The sequence below is a fragment of the Copadichromis virginalis genome, linkage group LG22 (assembly GCF_057382275.1).
Source record: "Copadichromis virginalis isolate Kocher_CV1m ecotype Utaka linkage group LG22, C_Virginalis_male_GT1.1, whole genome shotgun sequence".
Lineage (NCBI taxonomy): Eukaryota > Metazoa > Chordata > Actinopteri > Cichliformes > Cichlidae > Copadichromis > Copadichromis virginalis.
The window spans coordinates 24,427,942-24,444,880 of record NC_140638.1 but is presented as its reverse complement, the minus strand read 5'-3'; the positions used below and the strand labels follow the sequence as shown (position 1 = coordinate 24,444,880).

At 39.1% G+C, this 16,939-nt stretch overlaps 2 protein-coding genes across 3 annotated transcripts; both read right to left on the bottom strand.

The window, feature by feature from the left end:
* Positions 1–580: 580 nt before the first annotated feature.
* On the bottom strand, positions 581–8,345 carry pef1 (penta-EF-hand domain containing 1). The gene is made up of 5 exons (XM_085446350.1): positions 8,202–8,345; positions 6,144–6,390; positions 2,911–3,066; positions 2,097–2,240; positions 581–1,987 (listed from the first exon to the last, which is right to left on the bottom strand). The coding sequence occupies exons 1-5, from the start codon at positions 8,220–8,222 to the stop codon at positions 1,758–1,760; spliced, it is 798 nt and encodes a 265-aa protein (XP_085302476.1). The 5' UTR covers positions 8,223–8,345; the 3' UTR covers positions 581–1,757.
* Positions 8,346–8,564: 219 nt separating this feature from the next.
* On the bottom strand, positions 8,565–13,998 carry LOC146683400 (gap junction beta-5 protein-like). Of its 2 annotated transcripts, XM_085446178.1 has the most exons (4): positions 13,931–13,998; positions 12,791–12,921; positions 10,199–10,676; positions 8,565–9,449 (listed from the first exon to the last, which is right to left on the bottom strand). In XM_085446178.1, exons 3-4 carry the CDS (start codon positions 10,586–10,588, stop codon positions 9,042–9,044), a joined length of 798 nt encoding a protein of 265 aa, XP_085302304.1. In that variant the 5' UTR covers positions 10,589–10,676; positions 12,791–12,921; positions 13,931–13,998; the 3' UTR covers positions 8,565–9,041. The 2 variants fall into 2 exon arrangements, with proteins under 2 accessions (XP_085302304.1, XP_085302305.1); XM_085446179.1 differs by lacking the exons at positions 12,791–12,921; positions 13,931–13,998 and having other exon boundaries at positions 10,199–12,781.
* Between the last annotated feature and the right edge of the window lie 2,941 nt (positions 13,999–16,939).

Sequence of the window (16,939 nt, the reverse complement as noted above, 5' to 3'; positions counted from 1 at the left end):
AAAGCGTGTGGCACAGCTCCTCAAGCACGGTGCATTTTTGGCCACGGCTCCAAATCTGCCGAACTCAGTGTTTTGAAAACAGTCCAGATGCTAAACATATGTCAACAAATGCAGGGGGTGGTGGCAGGGATGTGACACATATGACACAAAGTGCCCTAAGGGATCAGTGACAGCTACATTTAGCCCTGGATTAACATGCAGGGAGACTGCTAAGCAGGAGATGGGTGTAGAATATGACCAAAAAAGATGCACAAGAGAATTTGATAGATTGCCTCTGATTTGGGATGAAGCTGGGGGACTCGTGGCACAGGCTGTCAGAGGAACAGATGGTGAGTAAAACGAAGTGCCAAATGTGGAAAGGAAAGACAGAGACTTCTCTGAGTCGGGTTTGAATTTCAGCTAATCAGAAGTGCTTTTAAAGAAAATCCAACCTCGAAACATTCAGGGCTCACTAACAGAAATATTACAAACTCAACCTGTACTTGATTGACTGCATTTCACTGTAATATTAATGAATTCACTCTGTGCTTAATTATTCTATTAATATGCATGCAATATGCATTCAAAACTGGTGGCGAACTCATTCATACATATGAAAATTTATTTGCTTTTGGCATTACAAACCATCATGACATGTTTAATGAGCTAAGAATATATACCTCAGTGGAGTGTATTATTCATATATCAAAGATAAATGTACTGAAGTAAAAAAACAAGAAGAAACCAAAGGATACAGTGAGGCACAATTTTATCCATCTTATCTTACTGCGAGCTGTTAAAAATAGTGACAGATTTGAACTATTTTACTTTCAGTAGAAGTTCTTATACAGATTTCCTAACAGACTTTATATTGAAGTAATATGCAATATCATGTACATTTACTGAAAGTAAGTACCTTCTGGAAATACCCTTGATGTGCATAAATTTAAAAGGCATTTGAACAGTTTTATGGCACAAGAACACATTAATGCTGCTTGTGTGCAAATTCACAGGGAAAAGTACAAGTAAATACTTTTCACATGTCACCAAGGCAACCAAGGTAAACTGTTTTGGCATCCTGCTGACTTCCCAGTAAAATTTAAAGGGGCGATATTATCCTCATTGCAGTACTACTTTTTAATTCTTGGATTCTGTTTTAAAGTGTGATTCATGCACAGTCACTCCAAAGTAACCCAATCTTTATTTATTTTATAATGAAACTTGCTTCATACGTTGGCTGAAACAAGCTGCTTCACCTCCCTTCACTCCTACCTTCCTTCTGATTGGCAAAGTGTGTGACCATTCTGTGTGCATGAGATGACCATATTAGTTAGGGGTGTTCACTTTGATTGACATCACACAGGTAAATGTTAAAGAAATGATTGAAATGAAGTTATTAGAGCATTTTGAAGCCAGAGGCTTTGGCTCAGAGTCTCCTTGCATATATGTTACCCTATTTTTTTTATTTTTATTTTTTAAGCTTTGGCCATTTTTAATATGAACATCCAATATTTCAACATTTTAACAGTATAAATATGATGAAGTGCCATCCTATAAGCTAACCTGTGAAACCTTTAGCTCCATTTAAAAGAGCCAGTGGACTTTATTCAGGTATATGTTGCTGAGCTTTGTCTATTTACAGCAATAAGCCACGCAACAACATGGACTGGCATGATGTATACATAGCAGCATGTGGGGGCACTTATGGCGAAAAAGGGAGCGACTGTGACCTGAACATGGAGTGAGGCTGTGCAGAGGGGCAGTCGGTGGAACGGGGCTCACATGAGCCTGGTGACAGCACTGGACAGAAAGTCCTCATAGCTGAGGCGGATGTTGCCCGTCATGCTCGTGTCTCTCTCCCGAAACACTTGAGTCATGCTCTGAAGTTGCGTGCACACGTGGATGAAGCGGTCCAGCTGTATGCCGGGTCGGGCACCTCGCACGGTGAAGCGCTGGACCAGCGTCTCTGAAAACTGGGGGCTGAGGTTGTAACCCATCTGAGCGAGGGCTGAGAAGAGAAAGTGACATATGTGCATATTTGCATTTATATGATTGGATGAAATGATTTAAGTCATAGACTTTTCTCAACATGTTGTCAAATGTGCAAACACTGATACCTTGTTGTAGTTCCATGCCACTGATACATCCTGAGCGATCTCTGTCATACTGCTGAAACATCGCTCTCCACCGCTGCATAAAGTCCCACAGTGCTGAGAAGCCAAACAGGTCCATTCGACCAGACCGCGTCTTGTCAAACATGTCTAACAGAAAACACAAACACACGGGCTCAGCCAAGCAAGACAAAGAGGCTTTTTTTTTTTTTTTTTGTAAAGCAGAACCACTAAGCTCATCCTTCATCATCATGGATCTTCTCCTTGTGCTACTTCAAAGCAGTCACACACTTCTCATTATGGTAATAGAAAACATTAGTCACCGCCTGTAAGCACAACTGGAATGTAGGGATAGTTGTGCAACAACAATGGGAACAGCAACAAACATGACTCAGTCATTATTTAGGCTGACTCCTGGCGGCATAAATTTCTCCCTGTTTTAGAAACTCAAGACATTTCTGTTTACAAGCTTGATAGATTTAGGGAGGTACTTCCATCCATCCATTTATTTTCTACCACTTATCTGGGTCTGGGTCCCAGAGGGCAACAATCTAAGTATAGTGAGTGGGGAGTAGAGTACTCCTATATAAATCCAGCCTACTTCCTTTTTCCCACTACTTCTCTATGCATTTGTTTGTCTAAATAAACTTTTGCCTCCTTCTGCTGTAGCCATTCAGGTCACTGAGAGTATTTTACATTGTTAAATAGTGTGTCATTCTGCCTTCAGCAACACTATAAGAGCATTCACAACCAATTCATCAACACAGCACTACCTCACGGCCTGTTGAGCATTTTATTTAGCTGCTGCTGGATGACTTACTGATCATCATGAGGCAAGTCTCGTCATTAAAGGAAGACCAGTTAGAGTTGACAAGTGCCTGCTTGAGCTCCTTTAGGTTGATGAAGCCACTGCGATCAGTGTCAACACTCTGGAACCACTGGTACGCCTCTGGGTTAACACCAGGAGGGATGTTACCTACACAAAGACAAAAAAATAAGTGCGGTAATGAGACAGAGAAGGAAAGAAATGCGTTCTGACTGACTTTAAAGATTCCCATGGCTTCAAATTTGTTTTCCAAGCTGTTTCCACTGCCGTTCATCTCTTTTTCACCAATCCGTCTCAACCACCTAGTATGATTTATTCTCTTTATTATTTCCCCTCCTCATATTTTCTACCAGTTATTATTTCACTAAACCTCTCAGGATTTTCAGGAGTAGTGAACAAGTGTGGGGGAAAAAAAGGAAAAGAAGAAGAAATATTCTTGGAAATGAAGCGACTACCGCACTCCAATGCCAAATAATCATTTATTTATCAGGAGATGAAGAAACGCTCTTCGGCTGTCTGACAGTTGAAACTGTGCTGAGTCTGTCAAGAAGAAAATTGATCATAAAAAATAATACATCTATGCTTGGCTCAGTCTTTTGGTGTTTAGAAGCACCAATTTAGAAAAGAGCAGTGTATAAAATGACTAGTTAGAAAAAATCGACTTCATATGCAAGTGACACACCAAACAACTCCTACAGCTAATTACATTCTATATGCACTTTGAGTTTTGAAATGTTATTTGCTGTGTGGGTAAGAGAGCATACCAACTATAACACCTCTTAGTGATGACTGTTATGCCTGATATTATTTATACTTATTAAACATGTAGTGTGCAACATTTGTTTCTCTAGCTTTTTATCGCTAATGTCTGAATGGATAGTAGTGTGACATTTTTAAAATATGAGGCCTTTTGTGACTCTCTGTTTGCTCTAATAGCCTGTGGACTGATTTCTATGTGAACTATTCAGTAAATTCTCTGTACACATCTTCAACTATGTGACACACATGCTCACTCCTGAGTGCCTTAAATAAATATCCATCTTCCACTGCCAGTATCAAAAGCGAGCAACAAAAGCTTTTGGTAGCTTAGAAGGGGAGCCCACTGGAGTCCGCCCGGCCAAACAGAAATTTGGTTTGCTGGTCACCTGGTTTTTGGGATCAAGTCTGTACTGAAACCTGAACGGTTATCTGGTTAATATTAACTAACAGTAGTGTCCTTATTAACACTCAGGTAGTGGACGTACTTTCTGAAGTAGAAAAACTAATGTATTGAGCTGTCAGCTGTTAAATTGTATGAAACTGTAATTCATGTATTTTCACCAAAGAACAAGAGATTCACCAAATTGAATTTTCTTGGCTGATTCCAGTTGTTGTTGTTTTAAAGTGTAACCTGCCAATACCAATATTTGGCAATTTGATTTGGATTTTTTTGTTTTTTTTCACAGAAGTTTAATTAAAAGCATATGCAATCAATAAAACAACTTTTTCTTTCAACCTTTGCAAAATATTATTTTCATAATAAAATAAATAACTACACTGCAGTAAGTTACAAGATCTTCTCTGACTTAAACAGTTGAAAATGAAGTGCTCTGGTACTGGAAAGAGGTGCAAATAATTAACTAAAAATGAGGTACTGTACACCCACCTTTACCTAATACATTTTCTTTACTAAAAAAACCCCCCCAAAAAACAGTAACAACAACAAAAAAAACTGGTGCTACAGATTTATTTAACAAAATAAAGTTCAGTTACTTGGATCATTTTCCAGTATGTTTATAAATTAACTAGATAACAGGACATCAATCCTTTTCTCTTTTTCACTCATCTCCATAATTTTCTTCATAACTGATTCGATCTTTTGCTCATACCGAGGCTGCTAGCTTGTGGTTGGCTCTAAGGTTTGGATAGCTTTAGCTTTTTTAAAGCGTCCATGTTCAGCTAGGTGAGGGTGATTTACATGGCTGATTAATAGGAAGGAACAGGAACAGAATAGGAAGGACAGAACCTTTCAGTCTGTGCCACTACGCCTGTGGAGCAGTTTACTACCACAACTGATTTTAGTTGACCTTGTTCATTCTTTTAAAAAGCAGCAAACAAAAACATTTCAGTTTAAACAGGCTTTGTGTTGAGAATTTATATTTATTTTAAAATAAATAAAAATGTAAAAATATTTTATATAAATGTAGTCATTACCAATAATAGGGGCCGATAGATGAGTAGGTATAAATTAGCTATGCAACATATATCTGGCATTGATAACCAGAGTCAACTATAATGAGTCAATTAAACTGATACTGAGTATGTACCCTGGTATTTCAGCTGTTGTACATCTGTGAATACAGCATACGTATGATACTGCAACACAGTCTCGTACACAGCTCATGTAAGTCTCATTGCCATTTTGCCTGATGTTCTGCTTCCACAAGCTGCATGCAAATGTGAGCAACAGAACAGGAATTGCATTTCATCTGACAGTTAGACGGGGCCCCTTTAAATACATATTTGTTTTACAATATGGAAAAAACAAAGAAGGGATCCAAATAACCTTCCTGCAGTTAGTAAGGCAGTTTGTATTCTTCTAAAGGCTACATGTCCAACCTTAGTTATACAGGTTCAGGTTTCATAAATAGCGGCTGTGAAAATGAAGGTGCAGATAGGGTCAAAGGTTGACAAAAAGCCGTCTCGAGAAGAGGCCATTATCTGGAAAAAGGAGGTGTTAGAAAAATATGGTGTGAGTTGAAGGAAGCAGTAGAGGGGGGACTGATTGTCAGAAAAATGAATGGGGAGAGAGGGACAGGTGACACTTGAGGGCAGACCCTTGATGGATTTTGTCCCTGTGGGGACTGATCGTAACATAGGCTATCAGGTTCTGACTTAGGCTTAGCCACTACTGGAAACAGTGTAATCACACACACGCACACACACAAACACACTCTTTGCCCATCTGTCTCTTACTCTGTTTAGCCCTCACTCAGTATTACCGGAGTCATCACTCCAGCCGTGTAATCCTGCTGAGGGGCACAAACTGAACCCTGTCTCTACAAGACTGTCTGGGAACGCAAGTCATTTTCTATCCATCATCCCAGCGGAGAGTGAGGGGGGAAGCAATGTGGAAGCAGAATCAGAGTCTATCTGCAGTCTCCTTGTGTTCAGTGTATGCCTGCTTAAATCCTACAGGCAGAGCTACCACAGATGCTTACAAAGATATGCTCTCGTCTCATAATTACCTGCAGGACCATAGTTTGCATTAGGTCCCCCATATGGTTGTCCACCATAACCCCCATAAGGCCCACCAGGGGCACCACCTGGCCCTGGCCCATATTGCCCTCCATGACCTGGAACTCCATAACCACCATAGGGGCCTCCTGGTTGACCTCCAGGACCTCCGTAAGGAGCTGATGGTGGAGGCCCATAGGAACCTCTGCCTGCACCGTATGGCGCACCCTGTGGCGGGTTGACTCCAACTGGATAGCCCTGCAGAGGGACAAAAAAGCAAGGGTCACTAAACCCTATAATAAACAGGCTTACTGCTTCTGCGGTAAAAGAGTCTGAGGACAACAGAGACACAAGATACTTCAGGTATGGCTATTCGACTATCTTCTCAAATTCTGTACTTAAGTTTAGTTTTAAGGTCATGTATTTTCCGTTGCCTTGGATCCTGCTACTTTGTACTCCAATTGTTTAACATTTCAGGGGAAAATATGTAATCATTAGCCACAATACTAAAATCAGCTGCTCAATATTGTATAGCCCCCCTCTGTGCCTGCAAAACAGCTCTGACATAGTGAGGCATGGAAACAGGATCTCTAGTGGATTCTTGGAGTCCTGTAGATTGTCCGCTGCGGCCTCCACAGATTGTGATCGTTCCTGGGAGCATCCAGTGGATGATCAACTAGACTGATTTGGGGGACTCTTTCTTGTACCTCTCATTCAGCAGTTTTTGCAGTGTACATTGCACCTCTAGGGTTGAATGCAACTAACTGGTAATACCTTAACCTCCTAAGACCCGAACTCTTCCACGACATGCATTTTTAATTTCTCTTTGATATTTGGGCATATTGGGGCCCAATGAATGTAAAAACAAAGAATTACCAGATTTTTTTTTCAACCTTATTTTTGTTTTTAAGAAAAATAAGAGCCACATATGAAGATTTTGATAGAACAGTAGCAGTATAATGCCCTCGTAAGTGGATATCAAGCCCATGTAGAGCAAAATTGAGTATTTTAGTCTAAATAACCCAAAATGTGATGTCCACGTATGTGGACGCCAGGTCCTAGGAGGTTAAGGCATAAGCAGGATTGTGTTGTCTGTAGCAATGTTTAAGTGGGTTTAGTATAAAGGTTTGATCTGGACTCAGAACTCATAGAGCCTACAACCCTAGAGTTCCCATGGCCATGCCACAGACAGCAGTTTATTTGGCACCAATGAGAGCTGCACAATATGAGGAAAATATTTTTTGTTTAATTAAGTTAAATGTTGCATACTTATTTGAAAGCTACAATCAGCTTGTAAATTAAGATTTTGCCAGCAAAACATGTAATTGGTTTATAATTATGAGACTGCTCATGTGAAGTTACCTATAGGACACAGAGGTGGGTAATTTTTTGTGATAGGTTAAAACAAAACAACAAAAAATACAGCTGTATTTTGGTAGTGTATTAGTGGTTTTAAATACTTTTCAGGCAAAGATCATTAAACATGTGAAACAAAGTCTTATTCTAGCCTTTCGATGATGTAATCAATTAATACAAGAAAAAAAGATTCACGAATTAACTAAAAACTAGACGTACAGAAGCTTAACGACGCCATAATTCAAGCAAAATAAACTAGATTGGATCCCACTGTGCTGATCAATGATTCGTTTGTTGACATAAAACGGCTCAACTTCTTTTATATGGTAGGTAATTAAGGTTAAAACTTACTTACACCATAATTATGTGTTTGAGCAAAAACGATGAGTTACCTCTACTTTCAGATGAAACCCACCATGACTGTTATCAATTCAAACGAGGAAAACTAGAGTAGTTACGTTTTGCTGAACCACAAGACCAAATTTAAAAGATAAACACTGAGTAACCCGCTATTTCCTACCGAAATGTTGCTAAAGAATAGCAACAGTTTACCGTGTAACACTTAGCTAACCACAGCAGACAAATGAATAACCGAAACTACTTGCGGTGCTGTTAGTTACGTCACATTGGTCAATAAAAGAGAAACTCAATAAACAACATTAGTATGTTATTATGAAGACAAAAACAAAATATAAAATACGGGAATTCAATACCTGTCCGTAGTGGAAACTCATATTTGACAGCCTTTACTTCCTACAACGAAGCATCCGTAAGGGCAGATACGGCGACGTCCAGTTTCCGCTTACCATTGGTGCATTGTCCTATCTATCAAAACCGCACCCGTGTCCTCTGCTTCTGATTGGACGGTAGTGTGGAAACTCGGATGACGCCAGAACAAGTAAGGCGGGGTCATATGTAAAGCTTTGTGTGAAGCCGATTGTGAAGTAATTTGTGAGTGACTCAGCGTGTAATCCTAAAGTGAATATAAGGTTCACTTACAGCATGTAGTCTTCCCAACTGACCTGGTAACCGCTTGATAATTGTGAAATGCATGAAAACAGACACATACACAAACATTTAACAGTGAAAAAACTTTATATATTGCAACAACCCCACCCCCTCATCATTTAAAACAAACTATAATAGCTGTAGTCTTACTTCATTATGGTTGACAATGGTTCTTGTGCAAGAATAAAAGAGATTTCCTTCAAATCTCTTCATCTCCACTTACTGTGTTCAAGAACGTGCTGTGCTTGGCCAGTCACAATTTACTATTGGCTAATGATGCACAGGCTACATAAAAGCATGAATACAGAGACACACTCATACAGACACAGAATACATGCACAAAAAATAGCTTCCTCTTTGACCCACAATTTTGCTGTCGATGCATGCTGAATTTCGTTTAACATGGTAATATTTACAAATCACGGCGTACTTCTTTTGTTTTCCATGAGCAACAGTTTTGCAAGCAGTAGGAGGGATTCATTTGCTTCCAGTGGCACCTGGAGTTATTCAATTAGCTTTTCAGAGTAGCCCGAGCAACATGGTTCTTATTGCGTGGTTGGTGTCTCCTCAGTCTTGATGTTATTCAGGTTCTGGTTAGACACTGTTGGATCCACTCTCAAAGATGATCTAGACTTGTGCCTTGAATGAGGTGTTGACGATGACTTCAACTCACGAGTCTCTTCATCTATTTTGTCAATGATTCGTTTCTTGACTTTCTTGCAGATGAAGTAAAACATCTCAAAGATACACATCAAGATGCAGACAGCAGAGGACACCACCATGAAGAGAGTGAAGATTTTCTTCTCTGTGGGGCGGGATACGTAACAGTCCACTATGTTCGGGCAAGGATCCATTGAACACTTTAACAAACGGGGTAAGTCGAACCCTTCGTGGATGTAATACAGGATGTAGAGGAAAGCACCGTCAAAACTTGCCTTTAAAATCAGGCTAACCTATGAGAAAACAAATGAGTGTTAAAGTAAAGTAAAGTCCAAGTGATTTCTCAGTTGATAATGGCTGTGTTTGGCAGGATAAATTTTAAAGGTTCAGTAATTACTGTAACTTATCTCAGCCACTTGTTCAAGCTCTTATTATGATGTTTAGCCAGTTACAAAAAAAAAAAAAAAGATAAGTGACCCTATGTAAAATTTGTAACCTAAGTGAGGACTCTTCATCCTGATTATCTAGAAAAGGAAGATTCGTGATATTACCAAATACCAAAATAACCACAATCAGTTAAAACAAACTGAACATTTGGTATTATATGGCTGTTTAAAGGAAGAAAGAATCGAATGACTGCAAATAGAGATGGGCTCTCTCCAAATATCGATAATTAAGGCTAGTCTCAGTATCAGATTGATACTAGGATGATATGATCTGTACTTTTTTTCTGTCCTCTAATTTCAGTATATGTATATATGTAGAAATGTTTGGAAGCATTTTTGTGCTGACTGTTACATCTATTTTTCTATAGTCTAGTTTAGGTAGGTAATATTAGTATCTTGGTATCTGCATCTGCAATACTTGATATTGGATAGATACCAAAATACCACCACTCTTGCAAAGTCATCACACATACAACTTCACATCAGTTTGGAGGTGTGGTGAAGCTTGTTGCTCATGCAGTACAATTGCTAATCTCCTTCCATGTGTGGCATACACAACATAACTGGAATTAAACATTAGCACCCTTCATTCTTACCAGGTATGTCCACCACAGCCCTCCACGTTTCTTCCCAGGGCGGGCATACATGTGTTTACCCTCATGGGTGGTGGTGTACTTTAAGTCCTTCATCTGTCGATATTTGACATGGGCAACAACCATCAGTGACGGGCATGTGACGAAAATGAGCTGCAGGGCCCACAGACTGATGTGGGAGATGGGGAAGAAGTGGTCATAGCACACGTTGGTGCAGCCTGGCTGTCTAGTGTTGCATTCAAAGTCTTTCCTTTCATCAGCCCACACCCGCTGAGCCGCCACCACAAACACCATCACCCGGAAGATGAAGACCACTGAGAGCCAGACCCGACCGAACACTGTGGAGTAATTGCTGACCCCACTGATAAGGGCCTGCAGCCAGTTCCAGTTCATGACAGATGCCCTAGAAGGGGAAGTGAAATCTGAGGAGTATGATTGATCTCCTCAAGAGATCAGGTGGAATGAAGTTCTTGATCCAAACCTGACCAGTCAAACAAGAAAATATATTAGAAGAATCTTTGTGGTTAAAACATTGAAACAGTGTCAGTCAGGGATTTGTAACACACACACAAACACACACACTTGCTAGGAGTCATTTAAAGGCTACTTCAAATACTCAAATTTTTTCAAGCTCCAAATAGCCAGAATATATCATTCTATGATATTCAATTACATTCTGTTTTATTTATTTACTGCCAAATCACAACAATAATTGAACAGCAAGGTCAATTCTCTACAATAAGACAGAGAAAACCCCCAACAATCGTATGACCTGTTTGAGAGACTGGTTTGGCGATAGTGGGAAGGAAAAACTTGCTTTTGACAGGCAGAAACCTCCAGCAGAACCAGGCTTAGAAAGGGCAGCCATCTGCCATGACTGGTTGGGCGTGATAGGAGGAAGACATGATAAACACCAGCTGTGGAAGCCAGAGATTAATAATACCTAATGATTAAATGTAAAGAGGTGTATAAACATATGGAGAGTGAAAAAGGTGAGTGAAGAAAAAAACAGTAAGTGCATCATGGCAATTCCTCCAGCAGTGTCTGTCTCCTGAGTTTTGGTCCCGGTTCCATAGAAGAGGGGCCTGAAAGCTAAAGGCTCTAATTCCCATTCTACTTTCAAATACTCTGGGAACCACAAGTAACCCTTCAGTCTGAGAGCAAAGTGATCTATTGAGGTGATGTGGTACTATGGGATCTTTAAGATAAGATGTAGCCTGATTATTCAAGACCTTGTGTGTTAAGAGAAGGATTTTAAATTTATTTTTGAATTTATTAATGAGCAAATGAACAAAAGCCAATATGGGAGAAATATGCTAGTCTTTTCAGTCCCTGTCAGTATTCTTGTTGCATTTTGAATCAACTGAAGACTTTTCATGGAGTTTTTCAAACATCATAAACATAATAATGAATTACAGTAGTCCAGCCTAGAAGTAATAAATGCATGAACTTTCAGTTTCACTCTGAGACATTGGATGTTTCTAAATTTAGAGATATTGCTCAAAAGCAAGAAACCAGTCCTACATAATTAATTAACATGCGCACTGAAGATCTTATCAAAAACGTCTCCAAGATTTCTCACAGTGTTACTGGAAATCAAGGTAATGCCATCCAGGGTAAGTATCCAGTTGGATATGTATTTCAAAGGTTTTTAGGGCTGATACAATAGACATATTAAGGTTAGTAGTCTCTGAGTTCAAGCTGATTTAAATCCTCAGGTCAATTTTGCGATGCTTTCAGTGGGTGCGCCACTGTGTATGAATGCGTTTGTCTGAGTAATTCAACAACAGTAACTATGAAGCCACTGCAATTTTTCTCTGGTATTGTTTCCCAAAAGTAACACATACAATCACAAACAAGAAAACTGTTCTGAACAACTGATAAGCCAAAAAATGAAGTTTGAGGAATCAAGCTGTTGTGACCACAAATACGATTTTGTTATTCCTTGTTATTCTTTTGCTTTTGCTTTTGGTTTATAATCCAACTGCCATCAGTGAGTGAGTCACCATCAAAGCTCCTCTTTGCGGAAAGAACCAAACCCACACCTGCAATATTATGAGTGAGCTGTTTGAAAGGACATCTTTGTTATCCCATAATTTTGGTTAAAATATTAACATGTGCATTTAACTGTCCAAACTTTAAAATTGTATGTATTCTGAGAAACATACACAGTTTAGGATTTTTGAAAGTTTTGAAACATTTTAATACAAGACATAAAGAAGTTCTGCTGTGCTACAAACAGGTTTCAAAAACAAGAAACAAAAGCTTCTCTTTCTCTTTCACATTTACATCTCATTCTGGTAAATGCACACAGCCTGACAGGGAACATGTTGGATAATAGCTTCACTGTCCACTTTTCTATTTCAGTTCTGTCACATCTAATCCCGACTATTTGAATTCAGAAACACTTTCTCTCATCTCAGCATCACTATAGAGATATTGAGCTGTCAAATCAGTTGCTATTTTCTCTATTATCCAGCATTCCTGACTATTATATTACACAGCATAAAAAGACTTGACTCAATGAATGCCTTCAGAATCACAACATGGGCTACTGAAGGCAAGACACATTCAATTACTGCAAAAGTTGCCTACCTTTTACCTCGCCTTCTGATGGACAATACAACCAGCAACATTAATCTCACAGTGTGCCTCAGCCGCGGCCTCGAGACGCAGATGTTCGGCCGCCATCAGGATGATTCTTAAAGGAAATCTTCTGGCATCATCTTAAAAAAAGAGCTACAGATGCTTAAAGGATTTTTAAACACACAGCGTTGTCACTTCATCGCGACAATGCAGACAGCTTTCTCAATTTGCCCCTGTCGTAACTAAATGTCTTAAAGAGACTAGGGTAAATTAACATCCATAAACATAACAAAGATTACACTATGGCTGCAGTTTGACGCATGAACCAATATAATTCAGACTCTATTCTGGCACTGCCACAGAAGTTTGAATACAACTTGCTCTACAGGTTGAGCAAGTTGCCACCTTACCACTCTAACTCTGCTGCGCTCACTCTGTGGACTCCTTCAGAAAGCAGTTAAAAACATTTATTTAATCCATTTTTCTGTTAATATTCTTTTTTAATTTCTCTTTTTCAATTGATTTTATTATAACGTGGTGTTCTACTGATATTAATTGTGTTTTAATTGTCATACAGCCCTTTTATGTCTCTGATAAAGGAGCTATATAAATAAACATACTTATATTACGTTTCAGTACATCAATAATACATTGTCTGTATGAGTCAAAGCTCCTAGCTAACAAGGTGAGGTGGAGGTTACATTGTGTGGCTTTTGTCTTTTCTTTTCCACTTTTCATTCCACCATAGCTCTTTCTTAGTTTTCGTGAAATTCACAAATCTTGCCTTTAAAAAAACCCACTTTCAGCATGACTTTCTTCCATTTTTCAAGATAGCATGAATCATTTGGAGGAATAAAGCACAAGTAATCCTAGTGTAGTTTTTTTTGCACTGCTTCCAGTTATCTCTCTTTACAAATCGTATTCTTTTGCACGCATCAGGGCTGAGCTCTTCCCTTTGCACATGATACAACAGGAACAGACTGAGTGACATCCGTGCCCTTTTTTTTATTGCCAGCCCCCTTACAGTTATCTTTTGTCCTCTTCCTTTCCTGTATTAGTCTGAACTTAAAACAGAACTCAGCAATTCGTCTAAATCACACCTTTTTCCTTGATTAATTAATTTGTGCAAATAAGTATAAAGCACCTTACCCTGGGTGCAGGGAGCATCATTACATGAGTGCTGAGTGAATGTGATGTATCAGCTGCTCTTGACTCGATGCTCACTGATTCTGTCCCACCTGATCTTTTAAGGGGGCTGGCTTTAAGGTGTGGCCTTGCTGGTAAACATGAAGAGCAAGAGAAAGATAGGTGGAGCATCGCTCACATGAATGATGTAGATAGTATGCGTGTTAGGCATGGAAAAAAAAAAAAACTCTGCTCCAGGGAAATAACAGAGAGACAATTTCAGAGAAATGGAAGCGAAACCAGATAGCAGCACAAAGTCAGATAGGGCTGCCACAGACGATTATTCTGATATTCGCCTAGTCACCGATTATTTTCAGATCATGCCCCATTGAATGTATATAAAGATTGTCTTTATATTTCTGATCTTTTAGAACCTCATATTCCCTCTTGCAGCCTGGGGTCGTCTAATCAGAGGCTGTAGGTATTCCCCCAAACGCGTTTTAAAACCAGAGGTAATAGCTCTTTTAGAGCGTTGGCCCCCAGGTTGTGGAATTCTTTCCCTCCATCTTTGAATTGCCTGGATTCTATTTATTCTTTTAAATGAGTCTTTTTAAATAAGTCTTATTTGTTTAGACTAGCTTTTAACTAGATTTGTGCTGTATGTTTGATTGTGCTGTTTTATGTTTATCTGTTTTATATTATTGTGAAGCACTTTGTGGTTTTTATCCTGTGAAAAGTGCTATATAAATCAATAAAGTAAAGTAAAGTAAAGTAAAGGACGTAAAACGGACAGCTTATTGCACCAGCATACATCTGCTCTTATATAACTATCAATAGCTTACAGCTTGAAAGGTTTAAGGTATGTGCTAACTAAAAATAAAGGCAAGATAATAGTTTATTAAACTTTTAATGAAATTTGCAGATTGTCTCGGTGGAATGTAATAAACGCAACCGTCTATCAAAAATATAACAGGACATTGGAGTAAATTCTCGACCATTTCACACTTCTGTTTAATTAGTTTTCTGTTTGACGCATATTCTGCTGTGTGAAAACTATAACTTTAATGTCAGCTAAACTGAGGATTTATTCAGGAACAAATAAAACACTGAAAAAGCCAAACAATAACATTTTTAAGTTATCTAAGTGACTTATATATCATATTTAAACTGAGTAGCAAAAGACCACGGGGTGGTGGGAGTCTGGATTGTGGTTGAAGGTATTTTGGACCATTCCTCTTTACAAAACCTCTCTAGTTCATTCAGGTTTGATGGCTTCCGAGCATGGACAGCTCTCTTTAACTCACACCACAGATTTTCAATAATATTCAGGTCTGGGGACTGTAAAATTATGATATTATTTTATGCCATGTTAGACCCCGAAATAAAGATTGTGAATTATTATGTAGTTTAAGTTGGCATTATTCTCCTGAATTAGAAGAAGGTGATAATTATTGCAGTATTTAAACTGATTTGCATTGCATTAGACTGCTGATTTATTGTGAATGAATGATATTGTTTATGATGCATTATACTGTTGAGTTATAAGGAATACTGTTTGCAGAAAGTCATCGCCTTATTTGTCTGATTAGAAGAGAATAGAACATGCTGGAGTTTTCTGCCCCATCTCAGCACGAGCAGATAAACAGGGAGCCAAGGTCGTAGCTTAGGCGCCGTGTGAGAGAAAGAATGTGAATGTTTAGGCTTTTATGATAAGATGGGAGAACCAGAGGCTATAAGAGTTTGAGCAATGCTCCACCACTTTGAGATTTGAGGCTGTTTGCATCAGTGTCCATCTCCCACGTGTGTGATCATTAAATCATCGTTTGACTCAACCCGACCGGACCAGTGTTGTTATTGTGGTTTTTCTCTTGTCTCCATCCCCAATATTTTGAACCTTAACATTTTGGGGGCTCGTCCTGTGGTATTGGGGTGGAATTTAAAAGTTTGGACGGTCCGAGGTTGTCGAACGGACAGGCACGAGCCAGTGGTCTGATTTGAGTGGACAAAAGCCGGTTTATCTAAAGGTAAGGCACTACCTGTTGAATTATTTCCAAAATGTGCCAAATTGGATATGACTAAATTAAAGTCTACTCACTGAAATTACTGGTAGAGTGTCTGTTTTGATTTTGATGAGAATCACCGTGTGTTATGCAGTTAAAGTTGCTTAAGAGTATTTAATGAAGTTGAAGAAATATGAAACTGTTCCAGAAGTAACAGAGAATGTTGGGTTTGAGTCCCTGGATAGTGAGCTGAAGGCTCAGGTAGTTTAGTAGGGAAATTAGGACAGAAACTGTTCCAGAAGTAACAGAGACTGGTTAATAGTTTTACAAATTAGGTCAGAAACTGTTCCAGAAGTAACAGAGACTGTTTAATTGGTCGTAAAAAAGTTATCTTTCTTCGGTTGGACCCGTTATGGTAAAATTTCTCAAAATCGGTTAGGTGAAAATTATTATAGGACGGCACCAGAAGTTGCTAAGAAGCACATAGCCCGGGGGTTACGCCCCCTCCTAGTCGTGGACGCGCGGCTTTGACCTGTCGGCGAACAGGGTTAGTTCAGTTTGGCTTATCTGTGGGGTACAGGGCATCCTGAAATAAGCTAGGAGTTACCGAGTCTCCTCACCGTTTTAAACGGTGTCATGTGCTTGTTTGGATACTGTTAAATTGAGTTAGGGATTTTAGAAATTAGGTCAGAAACTGTTCCAGAAGTAACAGATACTGTTTAATTGATTACAAAAAAGTTAACTTTCTTCGGTTGGACCCGTTATGGTTAAATTTGTCGAAATTGTTTAGGTTCTTTAGAAATCAGGCCATAGGCTGTTCTGGAGGAAACAGATACTGGTTAATTGATTACTCGTTATTTTAAATTTGTCGAAATTTCTTAGGTGCTCAATCTGTTAGGCCTGTCAGTGATTGTAAATACAAGACGTCTTTTGTAATATAAAATAATAGAGTTTTGCCTGAGCTTGGTGTGAGACTGTGTGTGACGTGCAGCTGCGGCGCTGAGGGCTATTTTTAGACTGTGTGTGAACATGC

Bases quoted from the DNA above. Each gene is read 5' to 3' on its own strand.
- pef1 (XM_085446350.1), bottom strand. From the start codon at position 8,222: ATGAGTTTCCACTACGGACAG. The intron at 6,391-8,201 runs GTATTGAATTCC...GTCCCTCTGCAG, and splicing joins TGAGTTTCCACTACGGACAG to GGCTATCCAGTTGGAGTCAA. The intron at 1,988-2,096 runs GTATCAGTGTTT...TTCTCTTCTCAG, and splicing joins TGGCATGGAACTACAACAAG to CCCTCGCTCAGATGGGTTAC.
- LOC146683400 (XM_085446178.1), bottom strand. From the start codon at position 10,588: ATGAACTGGAACTGGCTGCAGGCCCTTATCAGTGGGGTCAGCAATTAC. The intron at 9,450-10,198 runs GTAAGAATGAAG...GTTTTCTCATAG, and splicing joins GGCTGTGGTGGACATACCTG to GTTAGCCTGATTTTAAAGGC.